The sequence below is a fragment of the Rhincodon typus genome, chromosome 9 (assembly GCF_021869965.1).
Source record: "Rhincodon typus isolate 14 chromosome 9, sRhiTyp1.1, whole genome shotgun sequence".
In the NCBI taxonomy this organism is placed as follows: domain Eukaryota; kingdom Metazoa; phylum Chordata; class Chondrichthyes; order Orectolobiformes; family Rhincodontidae; genus Rhincodon; species Rhincodon typus.
Window position 1 is genome coordinate 37448041 of NC_063340.1, and position 15482 is coordinate 37463522.

The 15482-nt window shown below is 38.3% G+C and overlaps 1 protein-coding gene across 3 annotated transcripts in view; it reads left to right on the plus strand.

Annotated features, from left to right (window-relative positions):
• usp34 (ubiquitin specific peptidase 34) overlaps positions 1-15482 on the plus strand; it is a 267373-nt gene that overhangs the window by 53027 nt on the left and 198864 nt on the right. For all 3 annotated transcript variants that reach the window (XM_048600750.1, XM_048600752.1, XM_048600751.1), the window contains exons 18-22: positions 48-143; positions 3301-3383; positions 5345-5499; positions 5931-6044; positions 11649-11748. In XM_048600750.1, the coding sequence (XP_048456707.1) occupies positions 48-143; positions 3301-3383; positions 5345-5499; positions 5931-6044; positions 11649-11748 (548 nt within the window). The remainder of the gene's footprint in view (positions 1-47; positions 144-3300; positions 3384-5344; positions 5500-5930; positions 6045-11648; positions 11749-15482) is intronic.

Genomic DNA, 15482 nt, shown 5'->3' on the forward strand with positions numbered 1-15482 from the left:
GACAACGAATGTACGATGCCATGAAAGATCATCTTTTTATTATATAGGTGGGCAGAAAAGGAACTAAGCATGATGAAACTTTTCTTTGACAATCTGATACACTACATTCAAGCAGTTAGAGAAGGAGTGCATAAACATTTGTTGTAAGTATGCCTGCTGATCATCTTTTTGAACACTTTCGAACATTAACATGGATTTCAGCATTTGATTAATTTGATCTGTGTTAAAACTGATACAATCAAATTTTAGACTGTAGGTAGATTCAAGAGTTTGTTTTCGCAGTTTTAAAAAAGTATAAGTTGTGTATTTCACTTATTCAGAGACTATCTTTACATAATAGTTTTGAGAACTTAGTATTTGAAAATACCAATTCTTACATGCAAGATTAATTTAAACTTATTCTCCAAATGTAGGGTATACCAAAGTGTACACACTCCTCATTATACTTGAATTTACTACCTGTGCATCTGCATACCAGCACAAACTCAATATCTTTTCCCTTCATTGACACATCCTGACATCATAGTCCTTTGTGGTAGATGGAAACTTCTGTGCTATCCATGGGAGCTTCATGCTCCTATCCCTGTAGATAACAAGGATTTTGTGTTGTTCATGATAGAACATTCCTTCGGTGTACAAACATTTATGGAAGTAATGATTCTTGTGTCAAGGCACATTCACCTTTCTGAAGAATGTAATTTAAGTTTTATGTATAATTTTGTTTGGCCATTGTGGATAAATTAAGTGAGGGCAGTGGACCGTCTTGTACTCGGAATGAAAATTCTATGTAACGTCTTCATATTTCTTTGTGCTTTTCTGTGCTTTTGAGATGTGATAATAATGGGGGAATCCAGTAGATTGCACACATCGGGGTGGAATCTGTATCTCTTGGATTTTGCCTTGTAGGCAGACAGATTAATTTCTGGATACTATGGCTTTAAGAGGTCCTTGTGTGAAGAAATGTTGAGACAGAGGTATTGAGTTTTTTTTTTAAAGATAGAACAATACAAGCAGCCTGACTGAGTGGGGTCAAGCTCCCACAGACCAGATTTTTAGTTTTAGCTTTCTGCAATTGCGAGGGTCTTCAAGCTGGATATGGAAACTCTTATTCCTGTCTGAGTTACAGCTGAAAGCTGGGATTCTCTTCCTGCTGCTAGAATTGCATGTAGGACAGTCTATTTTACTGAATTTGCTTTTGACAGTGGTGTGTTTATGGGAAGTCACTATACTGGAATGCTTAATTAATACTAGTTAATATATCTATTATTTTGTTAAGCATTTCGATAGAGTAACAGTGATGCCAATTTTATTTTTATTTTTGTCTGTATTTTAACTGTAGTGTAAAAATAGTTTGTTTTGCTTAAAGTAGTTTGACCAATTGAATTGCATCTGGAATGTAATCCTGTACACTTACCTTTTAAAATAAGAAAAAGTGAAGGTCTAGGCTATCTTAACATATCTTGAGGGGATTTAGTCTGGTCCATAACACATGACATTTGCCACCTTCTGTACACAGATCTGCAATCCAGATCAAGTGCTTAAACAATTCTCCCTGAAGCTGCAAAAATATGCACTGTTTCTATTTTTAAGCTAGTGGTTAATTTCATGCTGCAAAATGGGATTTCTATAACCTAACCCAGCATTAACTAAGCAACAGATTCTATTTTTGGGAAAGCTGGGGAATTCATCCATCTTATTAATACACCAGAACAACAAACTGGGAGGGCTATTCGGTTCAATGACATTGCTTGTTTCTCTGAAGTGTAGGAAATAATGGAACCAACATCACCTTGCTGTAATGTTCATCCATTCAACCTTTTGAATTGAAAGTATTCCACCCTCTTAAAATTCAAATTGTGTTGGGAACAGTAACTAGTTCTCCATTTTTGCCGAATTTGTAAGGAGCAGTCATGAAGCTATCCAGTCTTTCTCTTCCTTCATCATTGAACTTAAATGATCGATGCTTTGTAGAAGAGAGCATGTCGTTCCACATTGCTTTGGGGTAATGGATCTTGTTAGTCAGCAGTATACAATTTCAGGTGAGAATGGGCACCGTGCATGGTTTCCAGGATACGTTAGTATATCTTGGAAGCTTTTTTGGTCCATACAAAATCTATTGGGTTATCAAATTGTTTAAAGAAAAACTGAAGATCAGATTTTTAAAAAGAAATTAAGATGAAGTTTATACTGAGTTTGATAGAATAAGATTTGTTTGAATGTACTACACAATATATTGTATTTCTCACTTTCTGAAGTCACTTTTCTTGGATTTAAATTTTATGGCAGGCAGTCCTCATTTAACATTGCTCCAATTAATGTTCTGTTTTAACATAATTTACTCATTGGGATTTTATTTTTGTTTGTAATGCTGTTTTCGTTTCAGTGTTGTTGAGTGCATTGTTGGCATTCATCACCATTTTGATCAGCCCCATGTACTGCAATGCCTGTATCGCAGACACACACATGCATGCGCGCACACACTTTCTGTGGCAGGGCTTAAAAAGTTTTGCCTCCCTCTTGGCCTACCCTCCTGGCCTCTTCTCCTGGATCTCTCACCTCTCCCCTCTCGCGGGCTTTGCAAAATTCAGAAAAGTATGTTGTATCTTTCCTCAACGTCATTTGAAAGATTTCTAATTACAGCTTTAAGTTCTTAAGGGCAATCAAAACCTCCTCAAGATATGTTTTTTAAAAATGCAAATTGCTAGATCTGTGAAGTGGACATAAGCATATGGACTAAACTTTCAGCAGTCAGTCGCATGAAACCACATTCATGCTTTTGGAAATTAAGTCTATTGCTGTCAGACCAGAAATTTTCATTTTTCCCTGTGGCCTTTCATTCCTAATAGTTACATATGATGCTTGGCTCATTTATTTATGGTTATGTCCCCCTCACCTCCCAGTTTGCTCAAAACCCAGATTCTCATTTTCAAGACTGAAATTCCAACCAGATGAAAGTCTGTGAATGTCAGTAGAAGTGTAGGTCAATTTGCCTGACTGTCTCAAGAAGCTGGTATTTTCTTGATTATGCATTGTTAATACTTTGGAGCCTGACAATGTCTAAATGAATAAACTCAAGAAGTAAAGATCTTTTGTTGAAACTTTCATCTGATGTATTGAACTGATTTTATTATGAACTGTCCTTTTTATGGAGTACTGAATTAAAATTGGTGCTTGCTGTCATTCCTGTATGTCTGCAATCCCTTGAATATATAGAAATTTTAAAAAATTAGCACGTAAACAAAACAGTACTTTTCTTCTAATTTCCCAGCATTAACTCTATGTCTAACAATTATAATACAGGTACAGCCATGGTGCGGAAGTGCAGGTTCGTCTCCAGTTTCTGACATGTGTTTTTTCAACTCTAGGATCTCCAGACCATTTTAGTAAGTCGTTATTTGCTGCCATATTTTTGTTTGGTAGTACAGAACTTGAGCATTGATAAAAGAGATGATATACTTTTTGTCGAAGTTTTTTGTCTTGCACTTATCAGGACATTTCACAAGAAATGCCAGTGTAAGAGGAAAATAGCTCTGTTTATACTGTGTGAGAGGAGACTAATGATTGGTCAGCAAGTGAACTCTGGTAGAGATGGAGAACCAGCTAATGATGACTGACTTTCGACTGCCAAGTTAACTTTGAACAAGGCATTGCCCTGACATTGTCTGTCACCTGTTTTGTTATGTGTTGTTTTGAATTTTTGGCAACATATTTGCAATGTAAAATGTAACCAGCATAAACTAGAAGAACCAAGAATGCATCATTGAGTAAGCTCATCTCAACCAAGATAATGGGAGCATGGTGCTTCGGTGTGTGATAAAGAAGTCATGTCAGATGAATACAGTTTGGCCTTTTGAAGAGTTTGGGAACTTGTCATCAAAAAGCAATTTTAAATAAACAAGAGTTTGAATTAAAGCATTGCAGTGGGATATATCAATAAATGGGGAGTAACAGATTCTGGTTTCCTACATGTCAAAGTATGGTTCCCAAGTTGTCAAAGCATATTTGTTTTTCTACTTAATCACAGAGGTATGAGTATGTCATAGAAATGTTCGTGAACTGGCTGATGATCCTGCTGTAAGAAGTGACCCATTGACTGATTAAATAGCTCAATGATTTTCTGCTAATTTTTCGAGAATAAATTGCTGCTAAGGTTTGATAGCAAGAGGTGAAATGTTTGCATAGAATTATTTCCTGTGCTCTCTTTTCATACCTTTTTGTCATTTCCATGATCGTGAAGCAGGGATGACCGTAGTTCTATTGATTTAGCAACGCTTGGTTCTTGAATTTGTTGGAAGTGAACTTTAATTGCAGAATCAGTCCTCCAGGATTAAAGGACAGATATGAATCGAATATTGAATACAGTTCAAAATTTGATGATCTGACTTGTTTCAAGAAGTCTTCAACTACTTTGAATCTCACACAGTGCAGTTGCCGTTTATTTTCATCCTCAAGAAATGCAGAACATAAACATTTAGCTTAAAGGATGCACAAAGATGATTGCACTGTGAAATATAACAGATTTTGGATTTTAATCTCATTTTGTACAAACACGTTAGAGATATTTGAACTCCTGATTTTTGAGTCCTCTTGAGAGGAAGTCTCTTTGTATGGTGGACCCTTATGAATTTAGTCTCCAATCGTGTAGAAGATTAGGTCCAGGCTGTACCTCATTTATCTTAGGAAGTTTAACTGTCAGACTTTATTTAGCTTAAATGCACAATTCTAAACAGGAGCTGGTTACCCACAAAGCCTACACTTCTGGGTAGGAATCTGGATTTTGTAACTGTGATTGTATTTTTTTTAGGAGAACTTTTTCACAGCACTGATCTAGCCATAGTTTGGGTACTAATTGGCTTACATCTTCAGAGACCCCAATGTAGAATTAACTTGTTTGTTTGAAGTTACAACATAATTATTGGCAAAGTTTAAGGAACTCTAAATTGCATCTGTAGTTGGTCAGAAAATGTTCGATGTCATCGCTGAAAGTTATAACGTTTCATACCCCCAGCACCTTGAATGCATTTTTTAAAACAGTACGAATAAACTCATGCAAGTCAACTATTCATAATATTTTCATATCAGTAGAGGTGCTATTTGCTTTTGAAAGCATGTGGTATGTGATTTATGTATATTAAAATGTGTATTGAACACCTCCAAAAATACTGATTATTGTTATATTGATGCCCATTTTGGATAGTGGTTTACCACTTTGCCATTGTTTATGTTCTGATTTCACAGCAGTCCAAATTTTGTAGTTTTTTTTTAAAGTTTATATTTTTCTATTTCCAAACACCTCCCCAAAAAAAAGCACTTTCAGTTGTAACAGCTCTTGTATTTACTTTAGGGTTAAGTCTTGATCAGGTGGATATTTTGTGGCATTGCCTTGTCGAAGACCCTGAATGTTATGATGATGCATTGCACTGGTTCCTTAACCAAGTTCGCAGTAAAGACCAGCATGCAATGGGAATGGAAACATATAAGCATCTTTTTTTAGAAAAGGTTAGTGAAACTTTGCAATACTTTTACATACTTTTGCCATTATTGTCCTAGTTATTTTTTGCCTAGAAACCTATTAATTTTAGGCAAGAATAGATGTTAAAAGGACTGCCTTTACACAGTTTGGAAAATAGACAAGTTTTGCTGTTGGCAATGGCAAAAACAAATTGTACTAGCTGGACTAGTTTAAATCCTTCAGAAAATACTTTTGTTGGAAATTCAAATCTGAGAAGATGACTGCAAGCTTTTCTTTATGCAGATAGATCTGTGTATATAATGGAGTAAGTCAGTAAAGCGTAAAAATCTAGACCGTGTGAGAAGTATTATGTGTTTATTGTGATATAATAAATTTTAGTCTTCTTTCCTAATAGTGTTTAATAGGTGCCAGTTTCATTGTTTTCTCATTCTGTCAAATTATACATTATATACTTCAGATGCCGCAGTTAAAACCAGAAACTATCAGCATGACTGGTTTGAATCTATTCCAGCATTTATGCAATTTGGCCCGGCTTGCAACCAGTGCTTATGATGGTGGTTCCACTTCCGAGGTGAGAAAAAAGTAGAAATTTAATTGTGGAGAAATTTCCGTGCAGAGATCATATAAACCCAGTAAGCATTGGCTAAAGGAGTTTGAATGTAAAATGGTTACTTGTCTGCTCTGTAATAATACTTGATATTCAAACCTTTTCTAGTCTGTAAAAACAACAGTTCAAAACTACTTTGTTTCCTGTCAAGCATCCAGTTTTGTATCCACGTTGCTAATATTCCTTCTATTCTAACTTTGCTCACAAGTCTGATATGTGGCACTTGGACTTCCAAAAGACATTTGTCAATGCACACTACATCAATGGCATTACCTTTATCAGTCATCTTTGTTACTGTCAAAAAATTCATGCAAGTTGGTTAGACAAGATTTCCTCATAACAAATCCACGTTTACTTTGCTTAATTAATCCATGTTGGCCCACGTGACCAATAGGTTTTAGAATCGATGATTTGGAACAAAATTATGACCTTTTGATCTCTATGCATCCTCTTCACAGCTTAATTTCCCACCTTCGTTTAATATCATCAGCACACCTGAAAATGATGCACTCAGCCCTCATCAAGTCTCTGAAAAAGAATGTAAATAGTTGAGTCCCATCACTAATACGTGCTGTGCACCAGTAATTACAGCCTACCAACCAGAAAATTCACTGTTTCTTTTCCCCCATTTTCTATCCACTAGCCAGTCTTTAGTCTGTGTTAACAGGTCATGTGACTTCCAACTTGAAATAACTTTGTGTGACACTTATCGAATGCGTTTGAAATGCGCTGTATGTAATAGCTTCCCGTTTATTCATTCTACCAGCAGTGATGTAAAATTTCATCTGGAAGAATTTCAATTTTAGGTAATGGAGATCCACTCTTTTATCTCCACCTCTCCTTGGCAGCTGCTGCCTCCAATGTGGCCAAAGCCTAGAGAAAATCACAGCTGGAAATTCTCAGCAGTATCAAGGCTGGGAGCAGAATACTCAGAACTATGCTAGTTTGGAGCTGTCTGCTGTAACTCATCCCAATAGAAGAGTGTGCTGTAGCAGATTGGGATAGAGCAGAAGTGGGAGGGGAATGACAATAGAACCCAATTCTCTGGGTAATAGTTGGGAATGGGGGCGGGGTAGAGTTGGATTGCTATTTGAAAAATATGGTCTACTGAATGAATGGAGGGTAGCCGTTTCTGATTTGGGAGTTATGGGTTTGGGAAGAGGAGCTGCTGAGTGGATGAAAGGGGTTTTGCCAAGAGCTGTATGTTTGTAGGTTGATGGGGAGACAGCTAATTTACTGTGTGTGTGTGTGTGTGTGTGTGTGTGTGTGTGGGGCGGGGGTCCTGGTGTGGGTGGGTGGCTGCGGGTGGCTTGCTGCGGGTGGCTTCACTAAGTCTCCCATCGCAATGAAATATGAAGAGCGCAGCTACAATCTACATGAAGGCATAGCATGAGTTCTGTTTTTGCTAATGCCTCCGGTCCTTTTTTTAGTTTCCAGGTTGTTTTACAATGTGTATTCATTCATGGGATGTAGGTATCACTGTTAAGATCATCATTTGTTGCCTGTTCCTAATTGCCCTTGAGCAGGTAATAGTATCTTGAAATGGGGTCACATTGGAAAGTAGTTTGCAAAGCAGTGCCATAGTCCTTTGCTTCACTTTTTCATGTAAATAAATTAGCATGGTTATGTTTTGTTGTTAGTATATATTTCACTGTGAATTACATGCATGAACTGCAGTGAATGCTAAAAAAGTGAAGGTGAATTGACTTTATGCTAATGCATTGCTCCACAGTCTTGGCTATAATGGAAGGAAACAAGGAAAAATAATGTTTCCACCTACTTGAAGATTAGTAATTCCACCAGTTTGAGGCGGCCTAGAAGGATTTCTGTTTCACCATAGATTAAATACAAGTGCGACAATTACACAACTCCTTGTCACAAAACAGAAGTCAGACCTTCCTGTCTTCTGACCTCTTTTGTCACTGCTGACTGGTTACATCATTAGTGTTGAACATGATTTTGCTTTATACTACCATAAATAGTGCCTAATCATATATGTCAGGGCACCTCTAATAATAGATTCTAGCATTTTGCCTACTACTTATGTTAGCTAATTGTCCTGTAGTTCCCACTTACTTCTCTCTCTGTCCTTTCTTGAATAACAGCGTTAAATTTGCTACCACCCAATTTGCAGAATATGTTCTAGAATGTAAGGAACTTTGGAAAATCAAAACCAAATGTTTCTACTGTCCTTGTAGTCATCTCTTAGGATGTAGACATCAGAGCAAGCAGTGTTGACTTAATTAGTTTTTCCTTCTATCTTACATGGGCGTCGAGTAGCACGAAAGTTACTAATCGGCTTTGTGCTCTGAGAAATAACACGTGTAAGACTACAGAATTTTTTTTGTGGGACTGGAAAAAAAATTCAGCTGGGCACAAGAACAACATGTTGAAGAGAACATTGCTTTTACTTTATTAAGTTCTCCAGTGCAGTTTCATTATTAATATTAACTTTATCAAGTTCCTCATTCTTGCTAGACCGATAGTGTTCCACAGTACTTTTGGACTTTTCTATCTAAAATCTGCCAAATCTTTATGATTATTCCTCTTTTTGACATTAGAAGCTTCCTCCTTTTATCAACTTTACTTAACATTGTCGATGACATTTTCCACTAGAGTAGCTGTCAAGCAGCATCTACTCAGTGACGCCCAGTTTTGGTTCTGCTAGAGCCACTCAGCTCCCGACTTCATTACAGCCTTTGTCCAAATGTGGACAACACACTGAATTCCAAAGGTGAGATGAGAGTGACTGCCCTTGACACCAAGGTCACGTTTGACTGAGAGAGGCATTAAGGAGACCTCGAAAAACTGGATTCATTGAGATTCACGGGGAGACTCTGTGCTGATTGGAGTCATACCTCGCACAAAGGAAGGTGATTGTGGTTATTGGAGGTCAGTAATCTCAGCTCCAAGACATTTCTGCAGGAGTTCAAGGGTGTATCTTTGGCCAAATCATTATCAGCAACTTCACTATAGACCTTTTCTCTGTCATAAAGTCAGAAGCAAGATGTTTGCCAATGTTCAGCACCGTTTATGCCATCTCAGATACTGAACCAGTTCATGCCCAAATGTAGCAAGACGTGAACAATATCCAGGCTTGGGCTGAAAAGTGGCAAACAGCGCTTGTGCCACACAAGTGCCTCGTAATGATTGTCTCCGACAAGAATGAATCTCACAATTAGCCCTTGATTTTCAAAATCCCACAATGAATGTTTTGGGGTTTACCATTGACCAGAAACTGAACGAAATTAGCCAAATGAGTAGAAAAAAGGTAAAGGCGCCGCAGTCCTACTGGACCATAGGGCTGATGTCTCATTTCAGAGAGAGAGACAAGTGGTGGTGTTTTAAGCTGACAGTCACCATTCTTCAGGCGAGGGAGAGATTGAGAAGGAGAATTCTACGTGCTAACCTTGGCCAGTGTGGGTATTGAACCTATGCTGTTGGAATCACACTACACTTCAAACTAGCTGTTCAGCCAACTGAGCTAACCCTTAACCATACAAGTACTGTAGTTACAAGAGGAGGTCAGAAGCTAGGAATCTTGCAGGGAGTAACTCCTCTCCTGACTTCCTAAAAGCCTGTTCACCATCTGCTGGGATGAGTACAGCTCAGCAACATTCAAGAAGCTTGACACCATTCAGGATAAAACAACCCACCTGATTGGCACCACATCCACAAACATTCACTCCCTCCACCACCGACACTGAGTAGAAACAGTATACCAAGGCTCCTTACGCAGCACCTACCAAACCCACAGCTATTACCATCTAGAAGTGCAAGGACAGTAGATACATGGGAACATCATTCAGCCCTTCACTATGCTTCCTATTAGCTAACCCATCCCTATATATGCTAATATGTTGTCTTTTATACTGGGAGTTCTTAGTTTGTATAGAAACTTTTTGACGTACTTTCTGAAATCCAAATCCTCGGGTTCCCTTTTTATACCAGAGAGCTGTGGGGCTGAATTATTATTAATCTCAGCCTTGAATATATTCAGATTCTTGAATTATAGGGAGTATTATAGGAATTACAGCTTACACCAACTCTCATTTGTTTATATCTTTGTGTTAAACTCAAGTCCTGTATGAACCTTCCACCTGAGGTTGCTTTTGCTTTCCTGCTGACTGGTTGAGCATTACACATGTAGGCCCACAAGCCCTGCTCCTTTCATAATGTGGGAATGGGGAAGGGGTTGCTGTTGAATAATTGTGTAATGTTTCAAACTCAAATCTTTCAAACTTGTAACCGAGAAGATTGACCTAGGCAGAGCGGTAGACATTGTTTACTTGGATTTTAGTAAAGCCTTTGACAAGGTTCCACATGGTAGACTAACTACTAAAGTTAGATCATATGACATTCAGGGTAAGCTTGCCAGTTGGATACAAAATTAGCTTAATGGTGTGAGACAGAGTGATGGTGGAGAGCTGTTTTTCAGACTGTAGGCTTGTGACCAGCAGTGTTCCACAGGGACTGGTGCTAGGTCCGCTTTTGTTTGTCATTTATGAAAATGATTTAGATGAGGATATATGAGGCAGGGTTAGTAAGTTTGTGGATCACACCAAATTGGTGGTATAGTGGACAGTGAAGAAGGTTGTCTAAGATTACGAAGACGTCTTGATCAATTGGATCAATAGGCTGAGGTGTGGCATGTGGAATTTAATTTAGATAAATGTGAAGTATTGCATTTTGGTAAAACAAACAAAGACGAGACTTAAACACTTAAAAGTAAGGCCTCGGGCAGTGTTGTAGAACAGAGACGGGTTCAGGTACATAATTTTTTTGAAGTTTGCATCACATACAGACAGGATGGTTAAGGCGGCGTTTGGCATTTAGCAGTCTTCATTGCTGAGACCTTTTGACTATAGGAGTTGATACATTATATTGAGGTTGTACAGAACGTCGATGAGGCCTCTTCTGGAGTACTGTGTCCAGGTATAGTCTCTCTGTTATAGGAAGGGTATTATTAAGCTAGAGAGGGCTCAGAAGAGATTTACCAGGATGTTGCTGAGAATGGTGGGTTTGAGTTATAAGGAGAAGCTGGACAGGCTGGGACTGTTTTCATTAGAGCATCGAAGGTTGAGAGGTGACCTTTAGAGGTTTATAAAATAATGAGGGGTATAGACAGTGAACAGCCAGTGTATTTTCCTAAGGGTCGGGGGTTTCAAGAGGCTTATTTTAAGGGTGAGAGGGTTAAAAATATAAAAAAGACATGAGGGGCGACATTTTTACACAGTGGTTTGTGTGTGAATTGAACTTCAAGAGGACGTAGTGGATGCAGGTACATTTACAATGTTTAAAAAACATTTAGGCTAGTACATGAATAAGAAATGTTTGGAGGGATACGTGTCAAGTGCAGGCAGGTGGGACTAGTTTGCCTTGGGATTATGGTCGGCATGGACTGGTTGGACCAAAGAGAGTGTTTTCATGCTGTATAACTCTGACTCTATAAGTCCTATGAAATTTTTTCATATGAATAGTGAAATCACAAAGATAGGTGGAATTTGATAAAGTAATATTGCTTAATGATATGTGGATATACAAAAATGTGTTTTTGTTTCAAAACAGCTTTGTGGAATGGACCAACTTTGGGGCATTGCTCTAAGGGCCCAAACAGCTGATGTTAGTCGAGCAGCAATCCAGTACATCAATTCATATTACATTAATGGCAAGTAACCTTTTTTCAGTCTTAATAATTTTAGAACTGATATTAATCAATTTTCTGAATTAAAACCTAGAGTAAAAACAACTGTAAAGCAGTTACAAACTTTGAAACCTCTGTGTTCATTATTTATTGGTATCAGGACAGGAAAAGTGTAAATTACGTTGAAAAATATTGTCACCTTACTTGTAGGACCAATAATTTTTGATTTGTGTAATTTAACTTCCTGTTTGTCATTTTGGTCAATCTTTCCACCATACATTCCACAGTGGTGTATGGACTCTTTCACTCTGTTTGCATCATTTAGTTATTGTTTCTAACACTTTTTTAAAACATCAAACTTGATTTTAAAAAAAACTGCTGTTATTGCTCCATTATTGAACTATCTAGTGTGTATAATGAGCTTCATCAAAATGAAGTAGTATTATTGACAAAAAGAGACATGCTATTGAAATTTTTCGTTCGCACTCATCACGACAAATGCAAGAATTCCAAATTTTAAATGAAAGAGCAATTTATACTGCATGAGAAAAGGGTGCTGGTTAGTTGACAAGTTGACAGGTGGACACTGGCCGAGATGTCGCCATGGAGACTGCACCAGGAACAGTTATTCCCCAAGCTTTGATAGCATGTCTGTTTTGTCATCAGTGCGCAAGTTGAGTACTACAAGGTGACAAATTATATATCAGAGACAAGATTCAGGATATCAGCAGCATAGTTTGACTCCACTAAGAACAGGTAGGGTGTCCGTAGAATTTGTATGGGACCCAACATTGTGCCAGTGTTCGTTTTCCCAAACATATTAGTCCTGTGACAGTGAGACACAGTGTGATGGTTGAGCAAGTTTTCATGCAGGTTGAGATTTGAACAGATTTATTGTAGGATTACCCTGCGGTATCCAGACTTCTTTCACATTTAATTCTGTTCCAGTTGTACCACCACACGGTCTCCAGATGAAACATGCCCACACTGTAGAATTGTTTAAATGGGAATGTTTCAGCAGTGCAATTAATGACATTGCCAAACGTGTAATAGATCTGTGTGATTATGAATTGTCGTAAAGCAAAGAATTTGCACAGCTGTATTGACAAAATGCATGTCATTGTTTTTGACGGGTGTGAATTCACAACCATTGGCCTGCCACTCAGCATGGTGCATGGCCCTGTTCTGAGGCAACTTTCAAAAATGATTGTTAAACACATTTAATAGCAATGAGTGACTTGGTAGTTTGTATAATAAATTTGTCCTTGTGATTCACTGTGGCCACATACATTTGGGCTGCTCATGGTGTGCAAATGTGATGCCCCTTTACGCCCCATCTTGTCTATGACATATGCTTCACAACATAAATTAGTCACGTTGCGGAATGAGTAGCAATAACCTGTCTTGAGTGCGTTTTCTGCATATGTACTGAACAATTCCATCAATTTTTAGCGAAGACTATGTAAAGTGAGTGTGTATATAACCGTATATCCATGGTTATATATGTAATTTGAGTATTTCCTAAAGTCAAATGACATTTGGCATATAAGGACAGTTCCATACTATCCAGTTGTCTAGTGAAAAGAAGACATGCTGTTTTGACATTACTAATCTATTTGTTGATGTGCTCCCTAAAGGAAATCGTGGACTTTTTTTTCACTGCACTGTATCATGGCAACTGAGATGCACTGCCATTGGCTGAATTGGTATCCATTACATTTATGAACTAAGCAATTTGTTCAGTTGAGTTCAACTTCAATGACAAAACCATCTATTCCCTAATGCATTGTATTGTCATGGGATTCCCCAGGTCCAGCTCTCAACATTTTTTGGTAGTTTCCACAACAAATGTTGATGAAATAGCCCCAAAATCTCCTAGCAATTGCATATTTCCAATTTGTAGATGTTTGCTTTATTGAATCATAGAATTCCTACAGTATGAAAACAGGCCATTTGGCCTAACAAGTCCACATCGACCCTCCGAAGAGCATCCCACCCGGACCCATTCCGGTACCTCTGTATTTCCCATGTCGAACCTACCTAACCTAAACATCCCTAGGCACTGTGGACAATTTAGCATAGCCAATCCACCTACCTTGCACATCTTTAGACTGTGGGAGGAAACCGGAGCACCCGGAGGAAACCCACGCAGGCAGGGGGAGAATGTGCAAACTCAACACTGACAGTTGTGCGAGGGTGGAATCGAACTTGGGTCCCTGGCGCTGTGAGGCAGCAGTGCTAACCACTGAGTCACTGTGCCACCCAGCAGGAGCAGCATGAATGATTTCCTAATAAATGGTTGCCATCCATGGAACAGCAAAACCAGCTGCCTTTCCTTCATGTGCCGGGACAGAATTTGGTTTTCTTCAACTGTCTACTGGAAGCTTGCCTTCCCTGGTCCATACACAAACATACACATTGGGATTCTCACAACTTCATGAATTCATAAAGTTGCTGTATCAGCACCTGCAAGCTTGATGCTGAAATAGGATACAGCAGAACTAACGCGTAGGATAATGGCTAGCCCAATCCAATCATTGCATGCTATGTATTGCACAAACTCATAAATGGGCCAAAGGCCTTCATTTCTGGTCCTGAAAGTGCACCATCTACATCATATTGCCCAGGAAGGGTAAAGTGAATCAAAAATTTGAGTAATAGGTGAAACTAACCATTTCACATTGCAACATGAGTGGTATTCTCCAACAATCAGACACTGCCATCAAACTAAAACAGATTCTGTCTACTGCACAAATGAGTAATATGGTGTTTCAGTGCCAGTTTGATGCCAGGTATGAAGACTGTACACCCCCAGTGACCTGGAGATTGCATCAACAGCGTATTCTTTGGCTGATTGCAACAGGTCAAATGTTGACTGTACTTATCCAGCCTGTTCTTGCAAATTCAGAACTGTCCAATTTTAGATGTGATTCTGATTTGAACCGCATTTACTGAACATACCTATGTGTACCAGGAATTGTTCTAACAGTTAATTTAGGTTTATTGGTTGGGCTCACAATGTGGTTCCCTCGTGCTTATTTGAAGGTACATATATGTTCATCATTATGATCCTGATCAAGACTGTTAAATGTATGTTGCAACCTTGTCAAGGACCAGTTTTCAAGAGTGTTAGAGAGATCCCAGTTACTTTCTAAGAAAACAAAACCACGTGATTCTGTAATTGTTTTTTAAAAAATATTTTTAAAAACCTGGCAACTGTAATGAGAAAATTGCTTTACAGACAATGTTTGAAAGCGTGACTGTAGTTCTGAAAAACGAATAACCTGATAACCATTTCAGGCATCATGTAAACAACCGTTTGACGAGTACTAATTGCAAACTTGCAAATGATTTGAAGCTTGTGGCACACACATTTGTTTCCTGCTGATTGTAATCTATGAGCTGTTTTGAGTGATTGATCGATTTTAATTATTTAATTAATTAAAAACTTGAACTAACTGTTACCTGCTTCATTATCCATGGCAATGCTTGACTGATCAGAGTCCTCTTGCCAACTAATCAGTAATCTTTTCTCATGCGATATTGTACCCTTCTGAAATTTACAATTCTTCTTTTTGTCTTGATGAGATCAAGATGAAAAGGTCAGGCAGCATTTTTTTTCAGCTTTACTGAATTGTGATTTGTCACACCTGAGGCATCTAAGACAGAAAAGACAAGTCATCTGGTGTCCTTGGAGACAGTAAGAACTGCCGATGCTGGAGTCAGAGATAACACAATGTGGAGCTGGAGGAGCACAG